The following is a 25,100-nucleotide window of genomic DNA, read 5'->3' on the forward strand; positions in this document are numbered from 1 at the left end:
CAACCAACGGCCAGGGTTGTCGGGAAGAGGCCCTTGTCCTCATCAACATGGGGACAAGGTGCTTTGGGGGGGGGGGGCGCAGGGCGCCCCCCTCCCCCAAAGCACCCACCCCCCATGTTGAGGGCATGCGGCCTGGTACGGTTCAGGAGGGGGGGGGGGCGCTCGCTCGTCCCCACCCCCTTTCCTGACCGGTCAGGCTGTGTGCTCGGATCGGGGTCTGGTATGGATTTTAGGGGGACCCCACGCCGTTTTTTCGGCGTAGCGGGGTTCCCCTTTATAATCCATACCAGACCTAAGGGCCTGGTATGCCCCGCGACGGGGCTAGCAAGGTGTCAATCTCGCCGATAAAAGCGGCAAGATTGACATCCTTTTCTAGTCCCGTCGCACCTGAGTCACGTTCAAAATGAACGGACTTGTCCGTGTGTGGGCAAGTCCGTTCATTCTGAAAGTCCGCCGGAACTCCGGCGAAAGTCCGTCGGAAAGACGGGCGGACTTAGCCCGCCGGAAAGTCCCGGCGTGTGTGGGCAAGTCCGTCCGTTTTAAAGTCCGGCGCACCTGGCGGACAAAGTCCGTCGGAAAGTGTGCCGGACCAAGTAGGATAGAAAGTCCGCTCGTGTGTACGCGGCATTACTCTTAAATTCAGGAAAGTAAACTTGGAAAGGCAGAATATGTACAGAGAAATAACCAACCAGTCAGCAGCCAGAAGCTTAAGTTGAATACTCCTAACCCTTGAGGTCCAAGATAGACAATTAACCTCTTAACCGCTTCCGGACCAGCCGTCGCAGTTGTACTGCAGCAGAATGGCACGGGCAGGTGAATCGCCGTTATATTACGTTGGGCGTGCGGCCGCCAAGAGGGCGCACGCACTCAGATTCGATCCAGAACCAATCAATCCCCAGGCCAATGAAATCTGGCCTGGACCTGGTGATCGTTCCTGGCGAATGAGATCCTTCCCCTACATGTGTAAGTGTAAACACAGCAGGGGAAGTGATTTCATCTCTCCTCGTGTCAGTCTTTTCCGTTCCAGACCGAGGAGAGAGCATCTCACAGTAAGTGCACCAACAATACACTGACACCAGTTCACGTAGGTGCACTTGCCACCCCTCGCTCATTCCCCCAGTTAACCCCTTCAGCCGCTGTCACTGTGTCACCCAGTGCAGTGTTCAATTTTTTTTTTGATCACTGTACTGGTGTCATTAGTGACACTAATCAGTGTTAAGGTAATTAGTATTAGGTCCAGATAGGTCTACGGACCCCCCTAACCCCCCCGATAAAGGTTTAACCCCTTGATCACCCCCTGTCACCAGTGATCACTGTACAGTATAAGTGTCATGGGTGACGCTGGTTAGCTAGATTGTTTTTTATAGTGTCAGGGCACCCGCCATATATTACCCAATAAAGGTTTAACCCCCTGATCACCCGGTGGGTGAGATCAGTTAGGTTTTTATAGTCAGTCAGGGTCTGTGTCGCCCAAGGCAGCGTCAGATTAGTGCCAGTAGCGCTAACACCCACGCACGATACACCTCCCTTAGTAGTATAGTGTCTGAACAGATCAATATCTGATCAGAACTATATTAGTGTCCCCAGCAATTTAGGGTTCCCAAAAACGCAGTGTTAGCGGGATCAGCCCAGATACCTGCTAGCACCTGCTTTTAGCCCCTCCGCCCAGCCCACCCAAGTGCAGTATCAATCGATCACTGTCACTTACAAAAACACAACACACATAACTGCAGCGTTCGCAGAGTCAGGCATGTTCCCTGTGAAAGCTAACAGTTTTTTTGGTAGCGTTTAAATCAGTCGCTGACAGTCAGGTGCTTTTTTTCCTGTGAGTCTCACTACTGTACCAGTAAATTTAGAGACCAAAATGTCAAATCAAAGGTATAGTAGTAAAGAGGCCTACACGTTTCTGAGCATGATAGATAGTGAAGAGGAAGTCACTCATCTGTCAGATTCAGGCTCAGAATACGAACCTGTAGACAGCAGTGGCACCCTGACAGATAGCTCTGACAACGGAGTTGTGGTCCCTGCCAAGGTCAGGCGTACCAGACCCCGTTCTTCTGCTGTCGTTGAGGTGCAAGAACCACAGGGCTCCAGCGGCCTAGTACACGCTGCTCGTACATCCAGCACTGTAGTATCACATGGTGACGTGGCGAGTCCCATAAGTGCAGTTCAAGCTGGCGAGGTGGCTAGCACGAGTAGTGTCCCGCTGCCACCAAGAAGAAGACAAAGACAGGCCCATAGTGCCTTTCCTGCTGCATTCGCCAATCCTAATTGGAGGCCCACCACTTCTGCAGCACCCATACTTCCCCCATTCACTGGCCAACCCGAAATTCAGGTGGAAACAATTGATTTTAAGTCATTGATTTTTATTTGCTGTTTTTCACCGAAGATCTCTGAAGATCTATTGTGAACCAAAGCAATTTATATGCTGGTCAATTCATTGTGGCTAATCCCCAGCTGACCCTTGCCAGAGAATGGAAACCAATTACGGTTTCCGAATTTAAGACCTTCCTGGGCCTATCCCTTCTCATGAGTGTAACTAAAAAGAGTGAGTTGCGGTCATATTGGTCCACTAACCCAATTCACCATATGCCCGTGCTCTCTGCCTCCATGACCAGGACACGATACGAGCAGATCTTGCAGTTCATGCACTTCAACGATAATGAACTGTGTCGTCCTCGGGGTGACCCTGAATTTGACCGGCTCTACAATATTCGGCCCCTCGTAAACCACTTCAACCAACGCTTTGCAGCCTTGTTTACTCCCCATCAAGTTGTCTGTGTTGAGGAGTCCCAGCTTAAGTTTTCTAGCCGCTTGTCATTCAAACAGTATCTTCCCAGCAAGCGTGCCAGATATGGGTTCAAGATGTATAAGCTCTGTGACAGGGCCACAGGCTATTCATATAGTTTTATGGTTTACGAGGGAAGAGATAGTTACGTAGAGCCGGAGAACTGCCCAAACTACATAGGGAGCGCTGGTAAGATTGTGTGGGACTCGGTGTCATCCTTATTCGGAAAGGGGTACCACTTGTATGTGGACAATTATTACACATGCGTGCCACTTTTTGGTCACTTCTTTGATCACCAAATTGGCACATGTGGCACTGTGCAATCTAATCTTCCTTACCTTAAATTTCAGGAAGAGATCATCACAGCCCTTCTGTTTCCAGACGGTGCTGTGGTCCAACTTCCCAATCCAAATGCAGTAAGCCGGCTGCATGAGAGGCATTTTCCGCATGTCCTCTCAGATACCCCTACGCAAAAAAAACCCCAAAGAAGAAGTTGTGTCTGTAGAAAGACCGGATATAGGCATGACACCTGCTTTTATTGTCCCTCATGTACTGACCAACCTGGTCTTTGCATTGGTGACTGTTTCGAACGCTACCACACACTAGTTGAGTATTAGCGTAGGGTACAGCACCACACAGTCCTAGGCACATGCCCATCTCATTTTGAGAGACCCTAATCTGCAACATTCAGTTTACAGTTTTTTTTTACAGTTTTTATAAAAGTGAAAAAAGTAAAAAAAAAAAAAACACACACAAAAACACAAATAAATAAATAAATAAATCAGCCAACAATAGTTGTGGTTTTATTTTTCTTCTCTCTCTCTATTGTTCTCTCTCTTATGTTCACTCTCTACTGTCCGCTCACTATTGTTCTATATCTATCGTTCTCTCTCTGTTTTACCTTTACTATGTTTTATTGTATTTGCTTTGCAGGTATGGTATGTTATACTGTAATGTTTGTTTTATTGTTAACCATCATTTGCTTAGCAGGCACGCCATTCAGTTGCAGCGTGGGTTCATTTATTCTGGCAGTAACAGCGTTTGCTCCCACGATACATAAAGCCGTGACTCCAGTGGTGTAGGAGGTGATTTCACCACCACAGTTAAAAAAAAGAACATATATGCCGAAGCATGGGGGCAGGGGTGGAGGAGCGATTTGCTCCTAACATTAGGGGATGATTGCCCCAATGCTTCGGCATATATTTTTTAGGCACAGATTAGGTTAAAAAATGTTTTATTTTGACTATGTTTTATTGTATTTGCTTTGCAGGTATGGTAAGTCTTATGCCCCGTACACACGGTCGGATTTTCCGATGGAAAATGTCCGATCGGAGCGTGTTGTCGGAAATTCCGACCGTGTGTGGGCTCCATTGGACATTTTCCATTGGATTTTCCGACACACAAAGTTGGAGAGCAGGAGATAAAATTTTCCGACAACAAAATCCGTTGTCGGAAATTCCGATCGTGTGTACACAAATCCGACGGACAAAGTGCCACGCATGCTCAGAATAAATAAAGAGATGAAAGCTATTGGCCACTGCCCCGTTTATAGTCCCGACGTACGTGTTTTACGTCACCGCGTTCAGAACGATCGGATTTTCCGACAACTTTGTGTGACCGTGTGTATGCAAGACAAGTTTGAGCCAACGAGCGTCGGAAAAAATCCATGGATTTTGTTGTCGGAATGTACGAACAAAGTCCGACCGTGTGTACGCCCTATTACTGTTATACTGTAATGTTACTTTGTTTTATTGTTAACCATCATTTGCTTAGAAGGTACGCCATTCAGCCGCAGCACTGATTTATTTATCTTGACAGGACCAGCGTTTGCTCCCACGATACTCCAGCGCTGTAGGAGGTGATTTCACCACCACAGTTAAAAGAAAATGGTGCATGTATGCCCACCATTAGTATTCTAATGGTGGGCATACCCACTGATCAATCTCTTTTTTTCGTTCAGCCCACAGGCTGCATGAAAAAGAACATTACAATATATGCCCAACAAGGACCAGAAGCGCACTGGTATGTTGCTGGACTTTGAGTGGTTATACCAGAATGATCATCTTGGTATCGTTCTTTTCAGCCAGCGGTCAGCTTTCATGTAAAAGCAATCCTAGTGGCTAATTAGCCTCTAGACTGCTTTTACAAGCAGTGGGAGGGAACGCCCCCACCACCGTCTTCCCAACAGGGAACCCGAGAATGCAGCCAGTGGTTCCGCCAGCTGACCATAGTGCTGATTGGAGATCAGAATGGCTCCAATCATCTTTATGGCCTAAGAAACCAGAAGCTATGAGCATTTCATGACTTCGCCGGATATAAACAGCGCCATTGGAAAATTGGGAAAGCATTTAATCACACCGGGGTTCAAAGTAATTTTTCTAGCAAAACAAAAATGTTTTCATGTAAACAAAATGTGTCAGAAAGGGCTTTGTCTTCAAGTGGTTATAAGAGTGGGTGACATAAGCTTCTAAATCAGTGGTCTCAAACTGGCGGCCCTCCAGCTGTTGCGGAACTACAAGTCCCATCATGCCTCTGCCTATGGGAGCCATGCTTGTAACTGTCAGCCTTGCAATGCCTCATGGGAATTGTAGTTTTGCAACAGCTGGAGGGCCACCAGTTTGAGACCCCTGTTCTAAATGTTGTGCATAAAATGCCAGGACAGTTCAAAAGCCCCCCAAATGACCCCATTTTGGAAAGTATACACCACAAGCTATTTGCTGATAGGCATGTTGAGTCCATGGAATATTTTATATTTTGCCACAAGAATTGGGAAAATGACAAACTTTTTTTTTTCTTCTTGAACAAAGTTGTCACTAAATGATATATTGTTTAAACATGCCATGGGCATATGTGGAATTACACCCCAAAATACATTCTGCTGCTTCTCCTGAGTACGGGGATACCACATGTGGAGCCTAGCCATATAGAGGACTCCGAAAACCAATCACCGCCTTCAGGCTTTCTAAGGGCAAAATATTGTGATTTCACTTCCTCACTAGCTATCACAGTTTTGGAGGCCCTGAAATGTCAAGATAGCACCCCCCCCCCCCCCCCAAATGACCCCATTTTCAAAAGAAGACACTTTAAGCTTTTTGCTGAGAGGCGTTTTGAGTCCATTAAATATTTTTTGCCGCAAGTTTCGGGAAAATTACAATTTTTTTTTTTTTTACACAAAGTTGTCACTAAATGATATATTGTTTAAACATGACATGGTTATATGTGGAATTACACCCCAAAATACATTCTGCTGCTTCTCCTGAGTAAATATTTTGTGTAGAAATCCTGAAGGCGGTGCTTGGATTTCGGGGTCCTGTATGCGGCTAGGCTTCCAAAAAGTCTCACACATGAGGTATCCCCATACTCAGGAGAAGCTGCAGAATGTATTTTGGGGTGTAATTCCACATATAACCATGGCACGTGTGAGCAACATATCATTTGGTGACAACTTTGTGTAATTTTTTTTTTTTTTGTCATTTTTCAACCACTTGTGACAAAAAATAAAATATTCAATGGGCACAACATGCCTCTAATTTCCTTGGGGTGTCTACTTTCCAAAATGGGGTCATTTGGGGGGAGGGGGGTTTGTACTGCCCTGCCACTTTAGCACCTCAAGAAATGAGATAGGCAGTCATAAACTAAAAGCTGCGTAAATTCTGCGTAAACCATCCTCTGAAGAGGATGATAAAAGAGGATATGCAGATAGGCATCTTTGATATCTACAGATGATATGTCTTCTTCCTTGTACATGCAAATTTTTGGAACGTAAAGGAATTTGTTGAGGGCTTTTAAGTTCAGAATAAGATAAATGCCCCTTTGGGCTTTGGTACTGTGCACAGACCCGCTGTAACCCACGTAAGAGCCAAGCAGACTGTGACTCACTTGATCCTCAACTGCGTCACTTTTGGATCGGCGTCTGGCTTCACTTCTGGTTGCCACATAGCCAAGCTCAGACAGGTTTCGTCCTTACGACTTCGTCACAGAAAAATACGTCAGGGTGTGGCTACATGGCAAATGGAAGTGACGTCATACGCTAATCTGGAAGTGACGCAGTCGAGGACCGGTGAGACATGGTCTACTCGGCTCTTACAGGGGTTACAGCGGATCTGGAGACACATCTGTCACTTCATTGAAATACTATGAGACCTTGTGTTGAATGATTTTTTGACCGTGCATATGGCAATTCAAAAAATGTTTTTTTTTAATCCACTTATTAAAAAATGTTTAATTGCAACAATTCATGGTATGGATGTGGTAGTATCAAATGGAAAGTGCAAACAACGTTAATCAAAAATATCTGTTTAATGGACAAAAATATTTTCATTTATTGTCAGCACTAAGCCATATGTGATGAAAATTCCTCATTACAACAAAGGTTTAAGAAAGTGTATTGTGCTCAATTGTTCAGTACAGATGTGCTAAAAAGAGAACACAATACTACCGTCATACTAAATGGTGCAACTGTCCTTGCTTGTTACAACACCGCAGAGTAACCCCTTCTCTAGGTCATCTTCAAGGCCACATCAAAAATTTGTAAATGAACATCCAAGCACTCATAGGTATGACACTGGCTACCTGTAGGAAAACTACAATCAGTTTCTCCTTCACTGCAGCCACAGGTGTGCACTGATCTAAATTTTTGTTAATAAAATTGATTTTAGCTTGAAAAATACAGACACACAGTTCTACAACATGCTAATGCACCTTACTGTATATTCTTCATAAAGTGGTTGTTAAGGCATGGAAACAACTTTGCAACAATCCCCTCTGCTATGTTTAATAATGTCCCCAGTGCATTTTTTTTTTATACCGCATCAGAGCAGCAGGAGGGGAAATATGTGGCGTGGACAGAGCTGACAGGCAGGGAGTGGAGGGGGAGAGGAAGGGGGAAATAGGACAGAGCAGGGCTGCGGATGATGGAGGCACGTAAACTGACCATGGTGTCAGGGCTCAGCAGTCATGATAAACTGTGGTCAGTTTACAGAGGTAGAAACTGGCAGGATCAGCCTGGTATTTCAGGTGTTACAGGGGGCCAAATTATACAGCACAAGCACTGTGCTGTATAACATGCTTTAAGGGAACAGGATCCAATATTTTTTTTTAGGTTAACAAACGCTTTTAAGCCTTGTAGTCCCCATGCATATGTACAGCAGTCTTAAACATCAAGCAATGTGTCACAAACTGACCTTCTGCTTCAAAATGTCAACAGGAGTCTGGTGTGCTTTGAGTTTCTTATTTTTCAGTAGCACTTTTTTCCTTAATTGCCAAGGAGAAGGAAGCATGGGGTCATCAGAGAAATCACTCTCAAAAAGAAATTTTGTCACCAATTTCTCACCAAACACAGACTAAAGAGAAAAAGAATGATATAAAGTGTAACAATGTACTTTATAAATACAAACAGGAAAACTACAAAAGCAACACCGATTCACCTTAAAAATGTCAGCCATCTTTCGTTGCTGGGGTAAGGAGCAATGATTCTCTATGGAGAGTACAATTGGCATGTCAGAATTAATGAATGCATTGCGGTCAATGGCTTCTATTACATCCTGTTAAAAGAAAACATCTAAATCACAAAACAAATCTCTTCAACAAACTTTCAGTCAAATAAAATGATCTAAAGTCCAATCTTTTAACCAATTTTATGCACAATTAAACATCCCCTTTACTACTCCAATCAAAATCATTTTAAAGTGGTTGTAAGAAGACTGCAGTTAAACAAGTAAAACCTATGTAGGAGGATCTGTTTCATCTCTGTGTATCATCTGAGGCTATTCATGCCACTGGGTATATGAGGGTTTACAACCACTTTAAAGATACTCACCTATATAAAGTGTATCCAATGGTGTTTTTTTTTGTTTTAGATGTAAGAGAGTATGTAAGGGTTAGAACATTTGATAAATTTCAGTCACCAGGATTGAAAGTGAGGGAAAATAATAAGTTGTCACTGCAACAGGAACAGAGAGGAAATCTTCCATGGTGACACTTGTTCAGGTGACAACTGTCTATGAAAGGAATTCCCTCACTTTTGAGATATCTCCTCTCACTTAATGTTGTGCTTCAATACAAGAAATAAAATTGAGACACAGACCGCAAAGAAAAAAAAAAACTTGACAGGTTTCATCCAATGATTTTAAAGAGGAACTGCAGTCTGCTCACATAATTTGTAATAAATACATATTTGCCATCCTGAAGCTTCCCTCCAACCACTTTGCATATTTTTTTATATATACTGTGATTCTGTACTTGCCAAATATGCTGCTGAAATCTCCCACCACTAAGTCTGGCTGTAGCCATTTTAACTGTGGGCAGCAGAAGCTGCTGCCTGTTCACATCCTGGATTTACACAGAGGCACACCTCCAACTCTACAGCTTTCACTGGCCCTCTTATGACTCATCAACCCTCCCTTCCTGGCAAACTCTCACAAGAGTGAGAGAGTTGTACATGATGTCATAAGCCTAGGGCGGCTAACGACCAGACAAGAAACAGGAAGTGGGCTCTATAAGGTATTTACTGGCAGAAAAAAAATGTTTTACTATCCAAAGTTAAAACAACAAAGGCAGAAGGTTTAATAGATGGAAAGTTGCTGAAGGTCTGCTTTAACCATTATGCTATTTAAAAAAAACTTTTGGCTTTAGATATACTTGGGAGTAAGAATAGGAAAACAGTCACCTCCCCTCTCCTAGTATGTTTTTGGTCAGTAAAATATGTTAACCTTGTGCCCACCTCCATTCCTTGCTTTCCCTCGCAATCATGTACAGTGCTTTGCTGACCATACATGGATCAAAATTTGACTGGTTCAGCAGGGACCGTACAAATTTTGATCCATGTATGGACAATGTGGTGGTCCAGAAGTCCATCTGCTGATCTACCGCCCTGTTGGATTTTCCCCACTCGACCAGTGCTGCAAGCTTTAGCCTCCAACACTGATCAGTGTATTCTGATAGCTGGGAAGTCTTCCCACAGTCAAAATACAATGACTAAGCAGGGAGGATTGCCTCCATCCACCCTGAATGTGTAGATGGGGGGAACAAAACAAAAAAAAAAAAAAAAACAGAATCATCTATGGGCTGCCTAAAGCAAACATATATTGTGCAACTCTGTAAAGCTTCAAAATGACCCTAACCGCTGATCCTCCCTTTCCCAGTCTGTGAGGTGGTGTGCAGAGGATTATATGTTGCTGAGAGTATGGGGTGGGGCCCATACTCCCAAACAATTTTCTTCAATTAATTTGGATGATGGTACATTTTATTGATTTGTACTCTATTTATTTTGTTTTGTGAGGACACTTATTCTCGTTGCTGAGATCAAGTCAGATTGATGTATTCAGAAATGCATTCAGAGATTTTTTAATGAACGGATAACTGGAATGAATGGTGTTATTCAATATTACCCTGGAGTTCCAGTTCCGCTTAAATCATACATAAGTGTCACTAAGTTTGATGCAGGCAATGTTTTTAAATTATGTTTCGGTTCAACATCTTTACTGTAAACGTTACATAAGGAATTTCTTTAAGATGCAATTCTGTGGTTATCTGTATTGCTGTGTGACAAGTCCTTTACCTTAAAGGGAATTTTAGTTGTTAGTGTGTGTCCATGATATATAATCGGCATGCCATCATCCCCGTCCCAGCAGTCCAATTCCACACTTCTGCACCCTTGTAAGAGAACCTAAAGGAACAAGTACATTTTTCATTCAAATAAAATGAAGACACAGAAATCTGTTAATAGCAAGTGTTTTATTGTACAAACATCAATGGACTTTTTTCAACTTCACAATATAGCTGCCATTTCAGAAAAGTGTTTCCTGTGGGAAACTTTAAATTTAGAAGAATGGGTCAGTCAGAGTGTTTCAAAACAATATTCTAGGCGGAACAATTTTCTGCCATAAACAAAGCTTCAGTATAGAATAGAAAAACATTTTCCCTTTTCTGTATATTCTGGATGATTTCCAGTGCATTGCATTTCCCAGTGAGCTCTTCAAAACTGTAGAAAACAATATTCTAAAGATAAGCTGTATAAAAATCTTATCTGTATATAAATACAATGATGATGTGAATGAGCAGGATGGTGGGGAGTTAAGAGTTAACATAAACACTGAATAGCAGTGGACAACTAATAGCAAAGCAGTGAGGTAACACTACGGGGCTACAGCTGTGCAAGCTAAAATAATGAATGCAATTTTAATCAGTAATTGAAGACATAACAACAATTTTCACTAATGCTTGCACCCAGGACATAGCCAAATCTTTACATTTAATTTGTGCAACAATCACCATGCAATGTAAATAGACTCATTGAGATACTAATAAAAAACACTGGGTGACTTTTTTCCCAGGGGAATAGTCAACCTACTTTCTTGTATTTTGACATGTGACTGCTTACACATGTATTTGCAAATGGTGCAAACTAAACCCCTTGCTTTAGCGTGAACTGTTAGACAGGGTCAATTTGGTTTGTTGTAAGCTGTCTGGCAAGTGACCTGAGAATTTTGTTTGTTGTTTTTTGACATGTGTTGCCCTTCCATGGGCTCCTTGCTGCAAAGGCCAGTTATAGGTTGGGGTGGTGGCCCTTTGTTTGGAAAGCGAAAGCGTAAACAGAGAGGTACTACTAAACAGAGAGGTTATGTCTTTTAGATTTAGAAATGATAAACCTTTAAGCTAAACTACAACAAAATATGGGCTGCAGGCTTGAAATAATGCCCATAAAAGGCTTAATAAAAACAAGAATCACTTGCAATTATGAGGGTGTTTCCTTTGCCTGTAAAGTGATTGTAAAAGCGAATAGTTTTTACTTAATATAAAAGATGCCATACTTACCTGCACTGTGCAGTGTTATTGCACACAGCAGACCCTTACCTCCTCTTCTGGAGTCTTTGTTGGCCCTATCCTCTCCTGCAGGTGCCTCCTCAACAGGCCGTGTGCTGAGGAGACACCCATGCGGACACACTCCTGATCTTGGCTGTTTGCATCCATAGACACACAGAGTGCTAGTAAGTCCTACCCCCTCTCACTAGTCACAGGAGTTTGATAGACAGCAGCAGCAGCCTATGGCTCCTGATGCTCTTAGAGTCTCCTATGAGATCAGGAAGAAACAGCAATGCTGCTATAGCCAGAGACATCACTGGACCATGAAAGGAGACAGATACTTCGAAAAGTATTCACAGCGCTTCACTTTTCACATTTTATGTTATGTTACAGCCTTATTACAAAATGGATTAAAATCTTTATTTTCCTCAAAATTCTATAAACAATACCCCATAATGACAACGTGAAAGAAGTTTATTTGAAGTCTTTGCAAATTTATTAAAATTAAAAAACGAAAAAAGTCACATGTACATAACTATTCTAGATTGTAAGCTCAAAAGAGCAGGGCCCTCTGATCCCTCCTGTATTGATTTGTATTGTAAGTGTACTGTCTGCCCCATGTTGTAAAGCGCTGCGCAAACTGTTGGCGCTATATAAATCCTGTATAATAATAATAATAATAATAATAATAACAATTTACAGCCTTTGCTCAATACTTTGGTGAAGCTCCTTTGGCATCAATGACAGCCTCAAGTCTTTTTGAGTATGATGCTACAAGCTTAGCAAACCGATTTTTGGGCAGTTTCTCCCATTCTTCTTTGTAGGACCTCTCAAGCCCCATTAGGTTGGATGGGGAGTGTTGGTGCACAGCCATTTTCAGATCTCTCCAGAGATGTTCAATCTGGTTCAAGTCTGGGCTCTGGCTGGGCCACTCAAGGACATTCACAGAGTTGTCCCGTAGCCACTCCTTTGCTATCTTGTCTGTGTGCTTAGGGTCGTTGTCCTGTTGGAAGATAAACCTTCGCCCCAGTCTGAGGTCCAGAGCACTCTGGAGCAGGTTTTCATCAAGGATGTCTCTGTACATTGCTGCATTGATTTTTCCCTCAATACTGACTAGTCTCCCAGTTCCTGCCGCTGAAAGACATTCCCACAGAATGATGCTGTCACCACCATTTGTGGTTGTAGTTGTTGTAGAAACATCTCAAGGACGATCAGTGGAAACAGGATGCACACGAGCTCAAATTTGAGTGTCGTGGCAAAGGCTGTGAATACTTACAGTGCCTTGAAAAAGTATTCATACCCTTAAAATTTTCCACATTTTGTCATGCTACAACCAAAAACATAAATGTATTTTATTGGGAATTTATTTGATAGACCAACACAAAGTGGCACATAATTGTGAAGTGTAAGGAAAATGATAAATGGTGCACTTGTATTCAGCCCTCCTGAGTTGATACTTTGTAGAACCACCTTTCACTGCAGTTACAGCTGCAAGTCTTTTTGGGTATGTCTCTATCAGCTTTGCACATCTAGAGAGTGACATTTGTGCCCATTATTCTTTGCCAAATAGCTCAAGCTCTGTCAGATTGGATGAAGAGCATCTGTGAACAGAAATTTTCAAGTCTTGCTACAGATTCTCAATTGGATTTAGGTCTGGACTTTGACTGGGCCATTCTAACACATTATTATGCTTTGATCTAAACCATTCCACTGTAGCTCTGCCTTTATGTTTAGGTTCAGTGTCCTGCTGGAAGGAGAACCTCTGCCCCAGTCTCAAGTCTTTTGCAGACTCAAACAGGTTTTCTTCTAAGATTTCCCTGTATTTGGCTTCATCCATCTTCCCATCAACTCTGACCAGCTTCCCTGTCCCTGCTGAAGAAAAGCATTCCCACAACATTATGCTGCCACCCCCATGTTTCACAGTGGGGATAGTGTGTTCAGGGTGATGTGCAGTGTTAGTTTTCCGCTACACATAGCATTTTGCTTTTAGGCCAAAAAGTTCAATTTTGGTCTTATCTGACCAGAGCACCTTCTTCCACATATTTGCTGTGTCCCCCACATGGCTTCTTGCAAACAGCAAACAGGACTTCTTATGGCTTTCTTTCAACAATGGCTTTCTACTTGCCACTCTTTTTTGGAGTGCACAACTAATGGTTGTTCTGTGGACAGATTCTCCCATCTGAGCTGTGGATCACTGCAGCTCCTCCAGAGTTACCATGGGCCTCTTGGCTGCTTCTCTGATTTTAGCTCTTCTTGCCTGGCCTGTCAGTTTAGGTGGACGGCCATGTCTTGGTAGATTTGCAGTTGCGCCATACTCTTTCTATTTTCGGATGATGGATTGAACAGTGCTCCGTAGATGTTCAAAGCTTGGGATATTTTTTTATAACCTAACCTTGTTTAAAATTCTCCACAACTTTATCCCTGAACTGTCTGGTGTGTTCCTTGGCCTTTATGATGCTGTTTGCTCATTAAGGTTCTCTAACAAACCTCTGGGGGCTTCACAGAACAGCTGTGTTTATACTGAGATTAAATTACACACAGGTGGACTCTATTTACTAATTAGGTGACTTCTGAAGGCAATTGGTTCCACTAGATTTTAGTTATGGGTATCAGAGTAAAGGGGGCTGAATACAAATGCACTCCACACTTGTCAGATATTTATTTGTAAAAAATGTGGAAAACCATTCATCATCTTCTTTCCACTTCACAATTTTGTGCCACTTTGTGTTGGTCTATCACATAAAATTCCAATAAAATACATTTACGTTTTTGGTTGTAAAATGACAAAATGTGGAAAATTTCAAGGGGTATGAATACTTTTTCAAGGCACTGTAAATACATGTGATTTTTTTGGTTTTGTTTTTAATAAATTTGCAAAGATTTCAAACAAACTTCTTTCATGTTGTCATTATAGGATATTGTTTGTAGAATTTTGAGGAAAATAATTCATTTAATTACATTTGGAATAAGGCTGTAACATAACAAAATGTGGAAAAAGTGAAGCGCTGTGAATACTTTCCGGATGCACTGTGTTTAGGAATGGATGGATGGGGAGAAGTGGGGAGTTTTTAATGCATAGAATTCATTAAAGTGGATGTAAACCCAATGTCATCCTTTCTAAACTACTGCCATAGGGGTTATCTATAAGGATATACATGCCTCCTGCATATTATCTTTACCTGTCAAATGTCTCCCCTATGTCTGTTATTAGACCCGAAAAACTGCATATTCTGTGTGGTCTGTTGTCTGGAGCTCGGTGGGTGGAGTCGTGATGTCAGTAGACTCCCCGTCCACCTCTACACTCCTTGTCAATATGCATGTTCTCCTGTGTATTTCTAACACTGAACTTCTGCTGAACTTCTGCTATAATCTCTAACATCTAGTGAAAAGACAAGAAAGTAACCACATGACTTCAGCATGCCAAATCATGCTGAGGTGTGGAACAGCCAATCCTTGCAGAGCTGCTGAAAAAAGGAGTGGGAGGGAATTAAAAAATAATGCCTGTGTCTTAGGCTAATGCACGAGATGTAAATCACCTGTCACTCACAGCAAGGGGGAGTATTTGACAAAGTTTTTCTGTTTGTCAAGATTTATCTCACTGAACAGTAAAAGAGGATTGCTCAGAGATGGATTAACTCTGTGTGGCAAGACTGGGCTCAAATGATAGGAAATCTTATACTCTACAGTATATATATAAAAAAAAAAAATAAAATAAAATAATTTGGGTTTACATCCACTTTAAGGTAAAAAATGTTTATACTTCAGAACCACTTTAAAGCATCAACTGTAGCTCGATCTATTTTCATGTTTTTTAAGTTCAGGATAGAACAGAGAAGGATGGAGAGTCTGTGTGTGGGGTGACTGTGTTTTTATTTGGGAGATATTTTCTCACTCAGAAAGAAAGGACATGAAGGAAAATCTCCCATTTTTAAAACTTTCCTTTACTTCCTTTTCAGATAAAGGGAGTCAGGCAGAGCAGGAAGAAAAGAGAAAATGCAGAGACTAAACCTAAAGAGACTATATCCTTTCTGCACTCTGTATCCAAAACTACATACAATTTTGGCTTAAAGCTAACTTACACAAAAACACCTTGCAGTGGAGACCCCCCCCCCCACACACACACACACACTGCAAGGGTTGGATGCCTATTAAAGTGTTACTAAACCTACAACAGTAACACTGCTATACAGTGGGGACAATAACTATAGGTGTATGTTAAATGATAGAGACAAAATATCAACCAAAAATCCAAACACATGGGGGGCGTGTCCGGATGTAGACCAAGCAGGACGTGTGTTGCAGAGCTCCGCTGATCCCGATTTCTATCCGCAACCATCCTGCTAAGAGACTCAGCTGATGAGCCTCCATCCTCTCCCCAACTGGCCCGGGACACCTCCTGCACCCACTCAGGCAAGAATAGTGAAGCCCGGCCAACTGATCGGGTCTCAACAGGCTGCGACCGGCTCCACACACTGCTGGCCAGCCGCCATCTTGAGGCCTACGGAGCCTCCGACATCAGCGGGCTTGAGTACCGCGCTCCGCGGACCGAGCGGCGATGGTTCCCGGTCCATCGGAGGAGGCGCCCATCCCGGAAGGCAGATTACCTGGCTTGGGGTCCGGGGGGCCGCCTGTGGATCTATTCGGGCGGGACTCGGGTGCCCGCGGCCGCCGCCATCTTGCGGCCTAACAAGTCAGGTGCGCCCTCCAACAGGCCGCGACCGGCTCCATACACTGGCCCGGGACACCTCCTGCACCCACTCAGGCAAGAATTGTGAAGACCGGCCGACCGATCGGGTCTCATCAGGCCGCGACCGGCTCCACACATAGCTGACCCGCCGCCATCTTGAGGCCTACGGAGCCTCCGACATCAGCGGGCTTGAGTACCGCGCTCCGCGGACCGAGTGGCGACCGTTCCTTGTCCATCGAAGGAGACACCCATCCCGGTGGGCAGATTACCTGGCTCGGGGTTCGGGGGACCGCCTGTGGATCCAATCGGGTGGGACTTGGACGCCCGCGGTCGCCGCCATCTTGCGGCCTAACAAGTCAGGTGCGTCCTCCACACAGCGCTGTGCCCCAGCTTTCATATACTGCCTCATCTGAGGCACTATCCTGACAGTCGAGGGGCAGTACTGAAGGCCTAGCATAGACTATCTATACTCAGCACATCCTCCATCCTGCTCTCTGTGACCTGGTGTATACTGGCTGACTCCACAAGTTACTCCTGCCAAATCGAGCTATACTGCGGATGGGCCCTCCCAGGACCCGACATACACAATCCGGGAAAAGAAACTCCCATACCTCTCCAGCGGTAGCCACCTTGTCGAAGCGACAGACGGGTGCTGGGATGGAGGCGGGCGCAAACGTCTGCAGCGTCGGGGGCAGCTGCGACCCCATCGGGGGCAGAGATTCTGGCGGCTATTACAGCGTGTAAAGAAACCTTGACGGCCAAAATAGATTTCCTGACAGTTGATGTCGGTCTCATCCGGCAAGATATGGATAAGTTCAGATCCCGCATAGCCGAAGTAGAAGACAGAGTCTCCACGGTGGAAAATGTGGTCCAGTCGGATTCCAGGGAGGTGAGAGCCCTGCAGCTTCAAGTGAAGGCGCTGCAGGAACGGGCCATAGACACCGAAAACCGCCTCAGACGCAATAACATTCGCATACTGGGTTTACCGGAGAGAGCTGAGGGCCTTAAACCAGCGGAATTTACTGAACAGTTACTATCCACCCTGTTCAATCTAGATCCTATGCCGTCCACATTTGTGGTGGAGAGAGCCCACAGAGTCCCACCACTTCCTCCAAGACCAGGGGCCCCTCCGCGCCCTTTCCTGCTACGACTGCAAAACTACCGCGATCGGGACCGCATCCTGGCGGCGGCTCGAGCCATGCCTGAAATAAAATTTGAGAACGCCAAATTATCTTTCTTCCCAGATTTCTCTCAAGAAGTGCAGCAGCGACGTAAGTCCTTCACGGATGTGAGGCGTCGACTTAGAGAAAAGGGAATACGGTTCGGCCTTCTTTACCCTAGCAGACTGCGGGTCACGGATGGAGACAACACTCGCTTTTTCGACACTCCAGAGGCTGCTGCGACATGGCTGGACACCCGCTAGAGTTGTAATGCCAACCAAGTTGAATACGGCCATACAGCAGGCTGAAGCCAGCTAAGTACCCTACCATTATATACTGTTCTACATCCTGGCATGAGGTGACTTACAACCACACTCACCGATTGCCCATGAGCACTCTTATGCTGATACACCTTGTCATCTTCCCATCCTACATCGAACACTCCGTTGCGGAATAGAACAATGGAACATTCATCCTGCCTGAGGAACTCTGGTGACTGTCACACAGTTCTAAATTTTTATTTTTTATTTTTTTCCTTCTGCTTTTGATCCCCGTACAGGGATCCACCCAAGAGAGGAGCAAGGAAGGGGAGAAGGGATTCCCCCCCCCCCTTTTTTCACCCCCCTCCCCCTTTTTTTTTCTTTTCCCTTTAATCAAGATCTAGTACACCAAGAGTTCGTATACTGGTAGTGACCTAAGATATAGGGTCCAAGGACTAAATATAGATTACCGGTTTGGTTGATTAAGTTTTTGGGTAAAAACTATTCCCGCCCCCTTCACTCGTTTTGAGAGGAGGGCGGGAACTAGTAGGATAAGCACTATGTGCTTGGGACGGTTTCTGTTTGAATTTTCAATATACTTGAAGGTTATGTTATTACAGTGCTTACAATCATATGTCATGATCGAGATTGTGCTGCTCATTGTTGGTCTCTCGAACCGTTCTCCCCTCTCCCAGCTCCTCCAGCTGAACACTGAATTTGATGGCTGATCAAAAGACAAGCTCCTTTACTGTTCTCTCTTGGAACATTAGAGGCCTAAATTCCAAATTTAAAAGAGCCCTCCTATTTCAATACTTAAAGTCCAACTCTCCCCAACTTATACTTCTCCAGGAGACGCATCTTATGGGCAGCAAAATCTTAACATTAAAAAAGCCGTGGATTCAGAGGGCGCTCCACGCCACATATTCTACTTACGCAAGGGGAGTGTCAGTTCTGATACACAAAAACTTCCCATGTGTAATTGAAGAAATGTGCACAGACCCTCACGGTAGATTTGTTTTGGTAATATTTACCTTGTGGTCACAAAGGTACATTGTGGTAAATATGTATGTCCCACCACCTTTCTCTTCCAAGATTCTATACACGGTTTTGGAAAAAATCACCCCCTTTTGTCCTGGAAAGATTTTGATCATGGGGGATTTCAATGCTATCTTGTCACCGGAGCTTGACAGACCCACTCCCCCAAAAAATTACTGCACGGAACTCCCCACCTGGGCTCAGGCAATAGGTTTAGACGAGGTATGGAGATGGAAGCACCCGTCTACCAGATCCTACTCCTGCTTCTCGGCCTCCCACAAAACTGCCTCGCGGATAGACTTGGCATTCGCCAATCCGCCCCTTCTGGCAGACGTGCTGGAGGCGGAGTATTTACCTAGTGGGTTGTCGGATCATAGCCCCCTGAAGGTGTCCTTTCGTGCCCCCGCCTTCCGCAGTGCAGCGCTGTGGAGGCTGGGTGCGGAATGGATTTCCCATATGGATATCGTAGATGAGATGCCGGGGCTGCTGAGCGAGTACTGGGAGAGGAACACGGGATCCTCTCCTCCAGATGTCGCCTGGGATGCCTTCAAGGCGTACACTAGGGGGCAATATATTTCCTCCATCGCAGCTGTCAGAAAGAAACAGACATTAGAGACGCAGTCCCTACAACAGTTGGTACTAGACCATACAAACACATACAATTTAGACCCCAACACAGACAACTTTGACCGTCTGGCAGCTGCCCAGAGGGAACTAAACCTACACCTGGCAGAAATCACAAGGTTAGGAATATATAAAAATAAGCAACGATTCTTTGAACAGGGTGACAGGAATGGCCGACTTCTAGCCATGATGGCCCAGCATGACCAACCACTTACACTCATTTCTACAATAGTCGCTCCGGGGGGCGAGACGGCAACAACTCCCTCAGACATACTAAAAGAATTTAATAACTTTTATAAAACCCTCTATGCCTCCGGTCTACCGGCCGATTTTCGGCCCGAGGAGCTGGGGGGTCTGCTAGATCCTCTGGCTCTCGGGTGGCTGTCGGACGCGGAACGTGAGACATTGGTGCAACCCTTTACTGCTTTAGAGGTACTAAACGCTATCCAATCCTTCCCCTCCGGAAAGGCACCGGGCCCGGATGGGCTACCAATAGATTTTTACAAAACACACGGGGAGATGCTGGCACCGCAATTAGCATCACTCTATACGAAATGCCTTGCGGAAGGGGAACCTACCTGATTCTATGTATCACGCCCACCTGATCCTAATATACAAGCCGCAGAAAGATCCTACCTCCTGTGCGTCATACAGACCCATAGCGCTACTAAACAGTGACTTCAAAATCCTAACAAAACTTCTTGCTATTAGGTTGTATCCCATGCTGCCCTCAGTGGTGGACCCAGACCAGACAGGGTTCATGCCCCGCAGAGCCACGGATGTCAACCTCCGTAGACTCTTTACAAATATCCATGCCCAACACGTCAATGGGGGTTCTCGAACGATTGCCTCATTAGATGTCGAAAAGGCTTTCGACACTGTCGAATGGCCCTTCTTATGGGAGACTTTGCGTAGGATGGGGTTCCCTTTGCTTTTTATTAAATGGCTTCAGGTAATATACAAACGTCCTACCTCCGCGGTGCGATTGGCAGACGGATTGTCGGATCCCTTCAGCCTTTCCAGGGGAACGAGGCAGGGCTGCCCTCTCTCTCCGGCACTCTTTGCCCTTGCCATTGAGCCAGTGGCGGAGGCGCTGCGCACTACCCCACACATCAGGGGCCTGCGCATCGGCCTGCTGGAGGAGAGGGTGGCCCTGTATGCCGACGACATGCTACTTTTTCTCGGTGACGCGGGTCCATCGTTGCAGGGAGCACTAACAATACTGAACACTTTTGCTAGGGTCACTGGGCTAAGGGTAAATTGGTCCAAATCCTTACTGTTTCCAATAGACCAAACTGCAAAAATAGGTTCCCTCCGGATGTCCCCTTACAATGGGTGGACACCTTCAAATACCTGGGTGTTATTGTTTCCCCCAGAGACACTGAGTACATCCATCTTAATCTAGACCCACTGGTACAAGACATAAAGATTAAACTTAAGGCATGGGGGAGGCTACCGTTGTCGCTGTGGGGCCGAGTTAACCTTCTCAAAATGAAAGTTATCCCAAAGCTCACCTATCTTTTTAGGCACTCCCCGCAGTGGATTCCCAAATCTTTCTTTAATAAGCTCAACCAGATCTTCTCCTCCTTCCTGTGGGGCCCCTCATCGCCAAGGTATAAAATGAGTACCCTGATGAGACCGACAACACAGGGGGGAATGGCATTCCCAGATTGCCATAAGTATTACCTCGCCGCACAGTTGGTAACGATGACCTGGTGGTTGGATCCAGATAAATCTAATGCAGCTACGGCTCTAGAGGCGGCGGTTATGGGGTCATTGGAAGCACTTAAATTTCTGGTCTACAGAGGACTTAAGGCCCCATACTCCTTGACGCCCTCTATGCGCACCACTATACGTGCATGGAGGACAGGACTGGCGATAGAAAAATACGGGCACAATGAAGTCTCACCCAACGCTCCAATTTGGCTAAACCCAAATATTCCCCACTTTTATAAAATGCTTAACCCATATGCTTGGACCAAATACGGTGTCAAACTAATATCTCAGATAATTTCAAACAACACGTTGATCCCTCTGTCCCAACTCTCACAGATGTATAATATACCAAATTATTACATATTCCGCTACCTACAACTTTCTCATGCTTTTACCGCACAGTACCCGCGGTCCTCCTGCGTGGTTGTCCAGTCCGGGTTGGAAAAGACACTCCGCACTAGATGCGCCGAAAAACCAACCTCTCATCTTTATGAACACCTGATATTTGTGTCTCTCCAACCCATGGACAAACTGTGGTCCCGCTGGCAAAGGGACATTCCAACACTGGACAACGATGACTGGGATGATGTGTGGGATTTCCCCTTTAGTTCCCTGGTTTCATTAAGAGACAGACTAGTGCAATTTAAAATAGTGCATAGAGCATACTTTACACCATATAGACTTCATAAAATGAAACCTGAACACTCGGCGAAGTGCTGGAGGTGTCGCGCCTCACCGGGAGACTTTACACATATTTTTTGGACCTGCCCTATCGTTCGGCGGTATTGGACCGAGGTGCTAGATACGATTGATCTGGTGGCCTCGGTCGCGACGCCGGCGACGATGGAGGTGTGTCTTCTGGGCCTGGTGGGGACATTGGTGCCAACAGTGGCAAAAAGAACCTTAATTGGGCTGCTGCTCTTTTATGCCAGGAAAAACATTGCTATGCACTGGAAAAAACCTACGGTACCTTCCTTGGCCCAATGGAGGCGTCTCGTCAATGAGAGTCTTCCATTATACAAAGACACATATATCAATAGAGGGTGCCCCCAGAAATATGACAAAATCTGGCGTGCTTGGCTTGCTGAACCAACTACAGCTTGAAGGCTGAAGATAGGGAATAATAAATAAGGTAAATAGATAATCATACTTAAAAGCATATCCAGTTGAGCCTAGGAGGGAGAGTGGAGGATACTATACATGACTAAGAAATAACATACTTCAAAAAAGGGGAAAGAGACACTAATAATCCTTGAAGCCTTATTGCACTCCGACTAAATACATATATGAAGCCATAAATGACTTGAAATTTATTCAACACATGAATAACTGTTAAGCACTGTTGTTAAATTCTTTGTAAGATTTGTTATCTTAATTTTTCTTTGTTTGTTTGTCTAAAAATACAATAAAAAAGATTTTCAAAAAAAAAAAAAAAAATCCAAACACATGAAACAAATGTTATAAATTGAGTTGCTTTCAGTGAGTAAAATAAGTATTTGATCCCCCAGAAAAACATGACTTAGTACTTGGTGGAGAAACCCTTTCTGGCAAGCACAGAGGTAAGACGTTTCTTATAGCTAGCGAACAGGTTTGCACACACATCTCAGGAGGGATTTTGGTTCACTCTTCTATACAGATCTCTAAATCCTTAAGGTTTCTTGGCTGTCGCTTGACAACTTGAAGTTTCAGCTCCCTCCATAAATTTTCTATAGGATACCCACTTTTACAACTCTTCAGCATCCCTCACTAAACTGTGCACTGCAAACGAATTGGATATTTTAAATTTTTTTTTCTCAGCACCTACTGTATATCTGCTGTATTCATTTTTCACTTCCTCCTCCCTAGCCGTGGCTCGTCGCATCATTTCCTGTTTGCAATGCCTTCTGGGAAGGGGCGGCAACTTCCTCTGACACTGCCGTTGCTATGGAAACTCTGACCTGAAACCTATTACACTGCTTGTGCTGCACTGAGCCTGTGCGAGATCTGCAAGGATGAGATCCAGGAAGAAATACAGTCTGGCTTCAGATGCCCACACTTAAGATGGCCACGGCCTGCTGTAAGTTTATAAAATAAAAAAAACTACTGCTATAAACGAACAAAACAGACCTTCGTTTACAGACTAACTTTACTAGAATACATTAAGCTTGTGTATTATATGGGTATTTTTATTTAAAAAGTATAATTTTGGCCAGAACACCACTTTAAGGTCTAGAGATTGTCTAGGCCACTCCATGGCCTTAATATGTTTCTTCTTGAGCCACTCCTTTCTTGTTTTGTTTTGGGTCATTGTCATGCCTTCTTGAGGAGGGGGACTCGCCGTGTTTGGAGGAAAAAAAATGCTGACTATGACCCTAAAAACACAGTGATAGTGACAGTGATAGCCAGCGCGGATGATATTCCAGAGGGTAGTGTTGGGGGCATTAGTGGTAGGTTAACCAAAGCACAAAAACACAAGGTGAGTATAGTAGCAAGTCCTAGTTGCAATTTTGAAACACCCAATATGAGGACAATATGCGACCGGTCTAAACTATGTGGCATGTTCACCAATGCCAGGAGCATGGCAGACAAGATGGGTGAACTAGAGATACTGTTGTACAAGGAGGATTTGGATTTTGTGGGAATTTCAGAGACCTGGTTCAACAGCTCTCATGATTGGCTGGCAAACATTCAAGGGTATACCCTATACCGCAAGGATAGAGAGGGTAAAAAAGGGGGAGGGGTATGCCTATATATCAAGAATAATGTACAAGCGAATGTGAGAGATGACATCACTGAGGGAGCTAGAGAGGAGGTGGAATCCTTATGGGTAGAGCTCCAAAGGGATGAAGCTAAGGGGAAAATAATACTGGGAGTATGCTATAGGCCCCCTAACCTGAAGGAGGAAGTGGAGATGGATCTCCTATCACAAATTGGATTAGCAGCAAGGATGGGAAGTGTTATCATAATGGGGGATTTTAATTATCCAGACATAGACTGGGCGGAGGGAACCGCGCATTCATTTAAGGCTCGCCAGTTCCTTAATGTCTTGCAGGACAATTTTATGGGTCAGATGGTAGACGCACCAACTAGAAATAAAACATTACTGGATCTACTGATTACCAACAATACAGACCTAATCACAGATGTGGAAATACGGGGCAATTTAGGTAACAGCGATCACAGGTCAATTAGTTTCAGTATAAATCACACAAATAGGAAACATAAAGGGAATACAAAGACACTGAATTTCAAAAGAGCCAACTTCCCTAAACTACAAACCTTGCTAAAAGGCATAAATTGGGATAAAATATTAGGAACAAAGAATACGGAGGAGAGATGGGTTTGCTTTAAGAGCATATTAAATAAGGGCATTAGCCAATGTATCCCATTGGGTAATAAATTTAAAAGAGCGAACAAAAATCCTGGATGGCTTAACTCCAATGTAAAAATGCATATAAAAGCAAAGGAGAAGGCCTTCAAAAAATACAAGGTTGAGGGATCATCCTCAGCATTCAGACTTTATAAAGAATGCAATAAGAAATGTAAGGGTGCAATTAGGACGGCTAAGATAGAACATGAAAGACACATAGCGGAGGAGAGCAAAAAAAATCCCAAGAAATTCTTTAAGTATGTAAACAGTAAAAAAGGGAGGACAGACCATATTGGCCCCATAAAGAATGAGGAAGGACATCTGGTTACAAAGGATGGGGAGATGGCAAAGGTATTGAATTTATTCTTCTCAGTCTTCACGAGTGAATCGGGGGGCTTCAGTAACCAAAACTGCAGTGTTTATCCTCATGACACAACACAGGAAGCACCTCCATGGTTAACAGAGGACGGAATTAAAATTAGACTTGAGAAACTTAACATTAATAAATCACCGGGACCAGATGGCTTGCATCCGAGGGTACTTAGGGAACTCAGTCAGGTGATTGCCAGACCATTGTTCCTAATTTTTACAGACAGTCTATTGACTGGAATGGTACCAGCTGATTGGAGAAAAGCCAATGTAGCACCAATATTTAAAAAGGGCCCAAAATACATCCCTG

The 25,100-nt window shown here is 44.2% G+C and overlaps 1 protein-coding gene across 5 annotated transcripts in view; it reads right to left on the reverse strand.

The window, feature by feature from the left end:
- The window catches only part of PLCE1 (phospholipase C epsilon 1), a 945,493-nt gene that overhangs the window by 210,516 nt on the left and 709,877 nt on the right, over positions 1 to 25,100 (reverse strand). For all 5 annotated transcript variants that reach the window (XM_073596424.1, XM_073596420.1, XM_073596423.1 and 2 more), the window contains 3 exons: positions 10,347 to 10,454; positions 8,215 to 8,331; positions 7,972 to 8,130 (listed from right to left, as the gene is read on the reverse strand). In XM_073596424.1, the coding sequence (XP_073452525.1) occupies positions 7,972 to 8,130; positions 8,215 to 8,331; positions 10,347 to 10,454 (384 nt within the window). The remainder of the gene's footprint in view (positions 1 to 7,971; positions 8,131 to 8,214; positions 8,332 to 10,346; positions 10,455 to 25,100) is intronic.

Source organism: Aquarana catesbeiana, linkage group LG08 (genome assembly GCF_042186555.1).
Source record: "Aquarana catesbeiana isolate 2022-GZ linkage group LG08, ASM4218655v1, whole genome shotgun sequence".
In the NCBI taxonomy this organism is placed as follows: domain Eukaryota; kingdom Metazoa; phylum Chordata; class Amphibia; order Anura; family Ranidae; genus Aquarana; species Aquarana catesbeiana.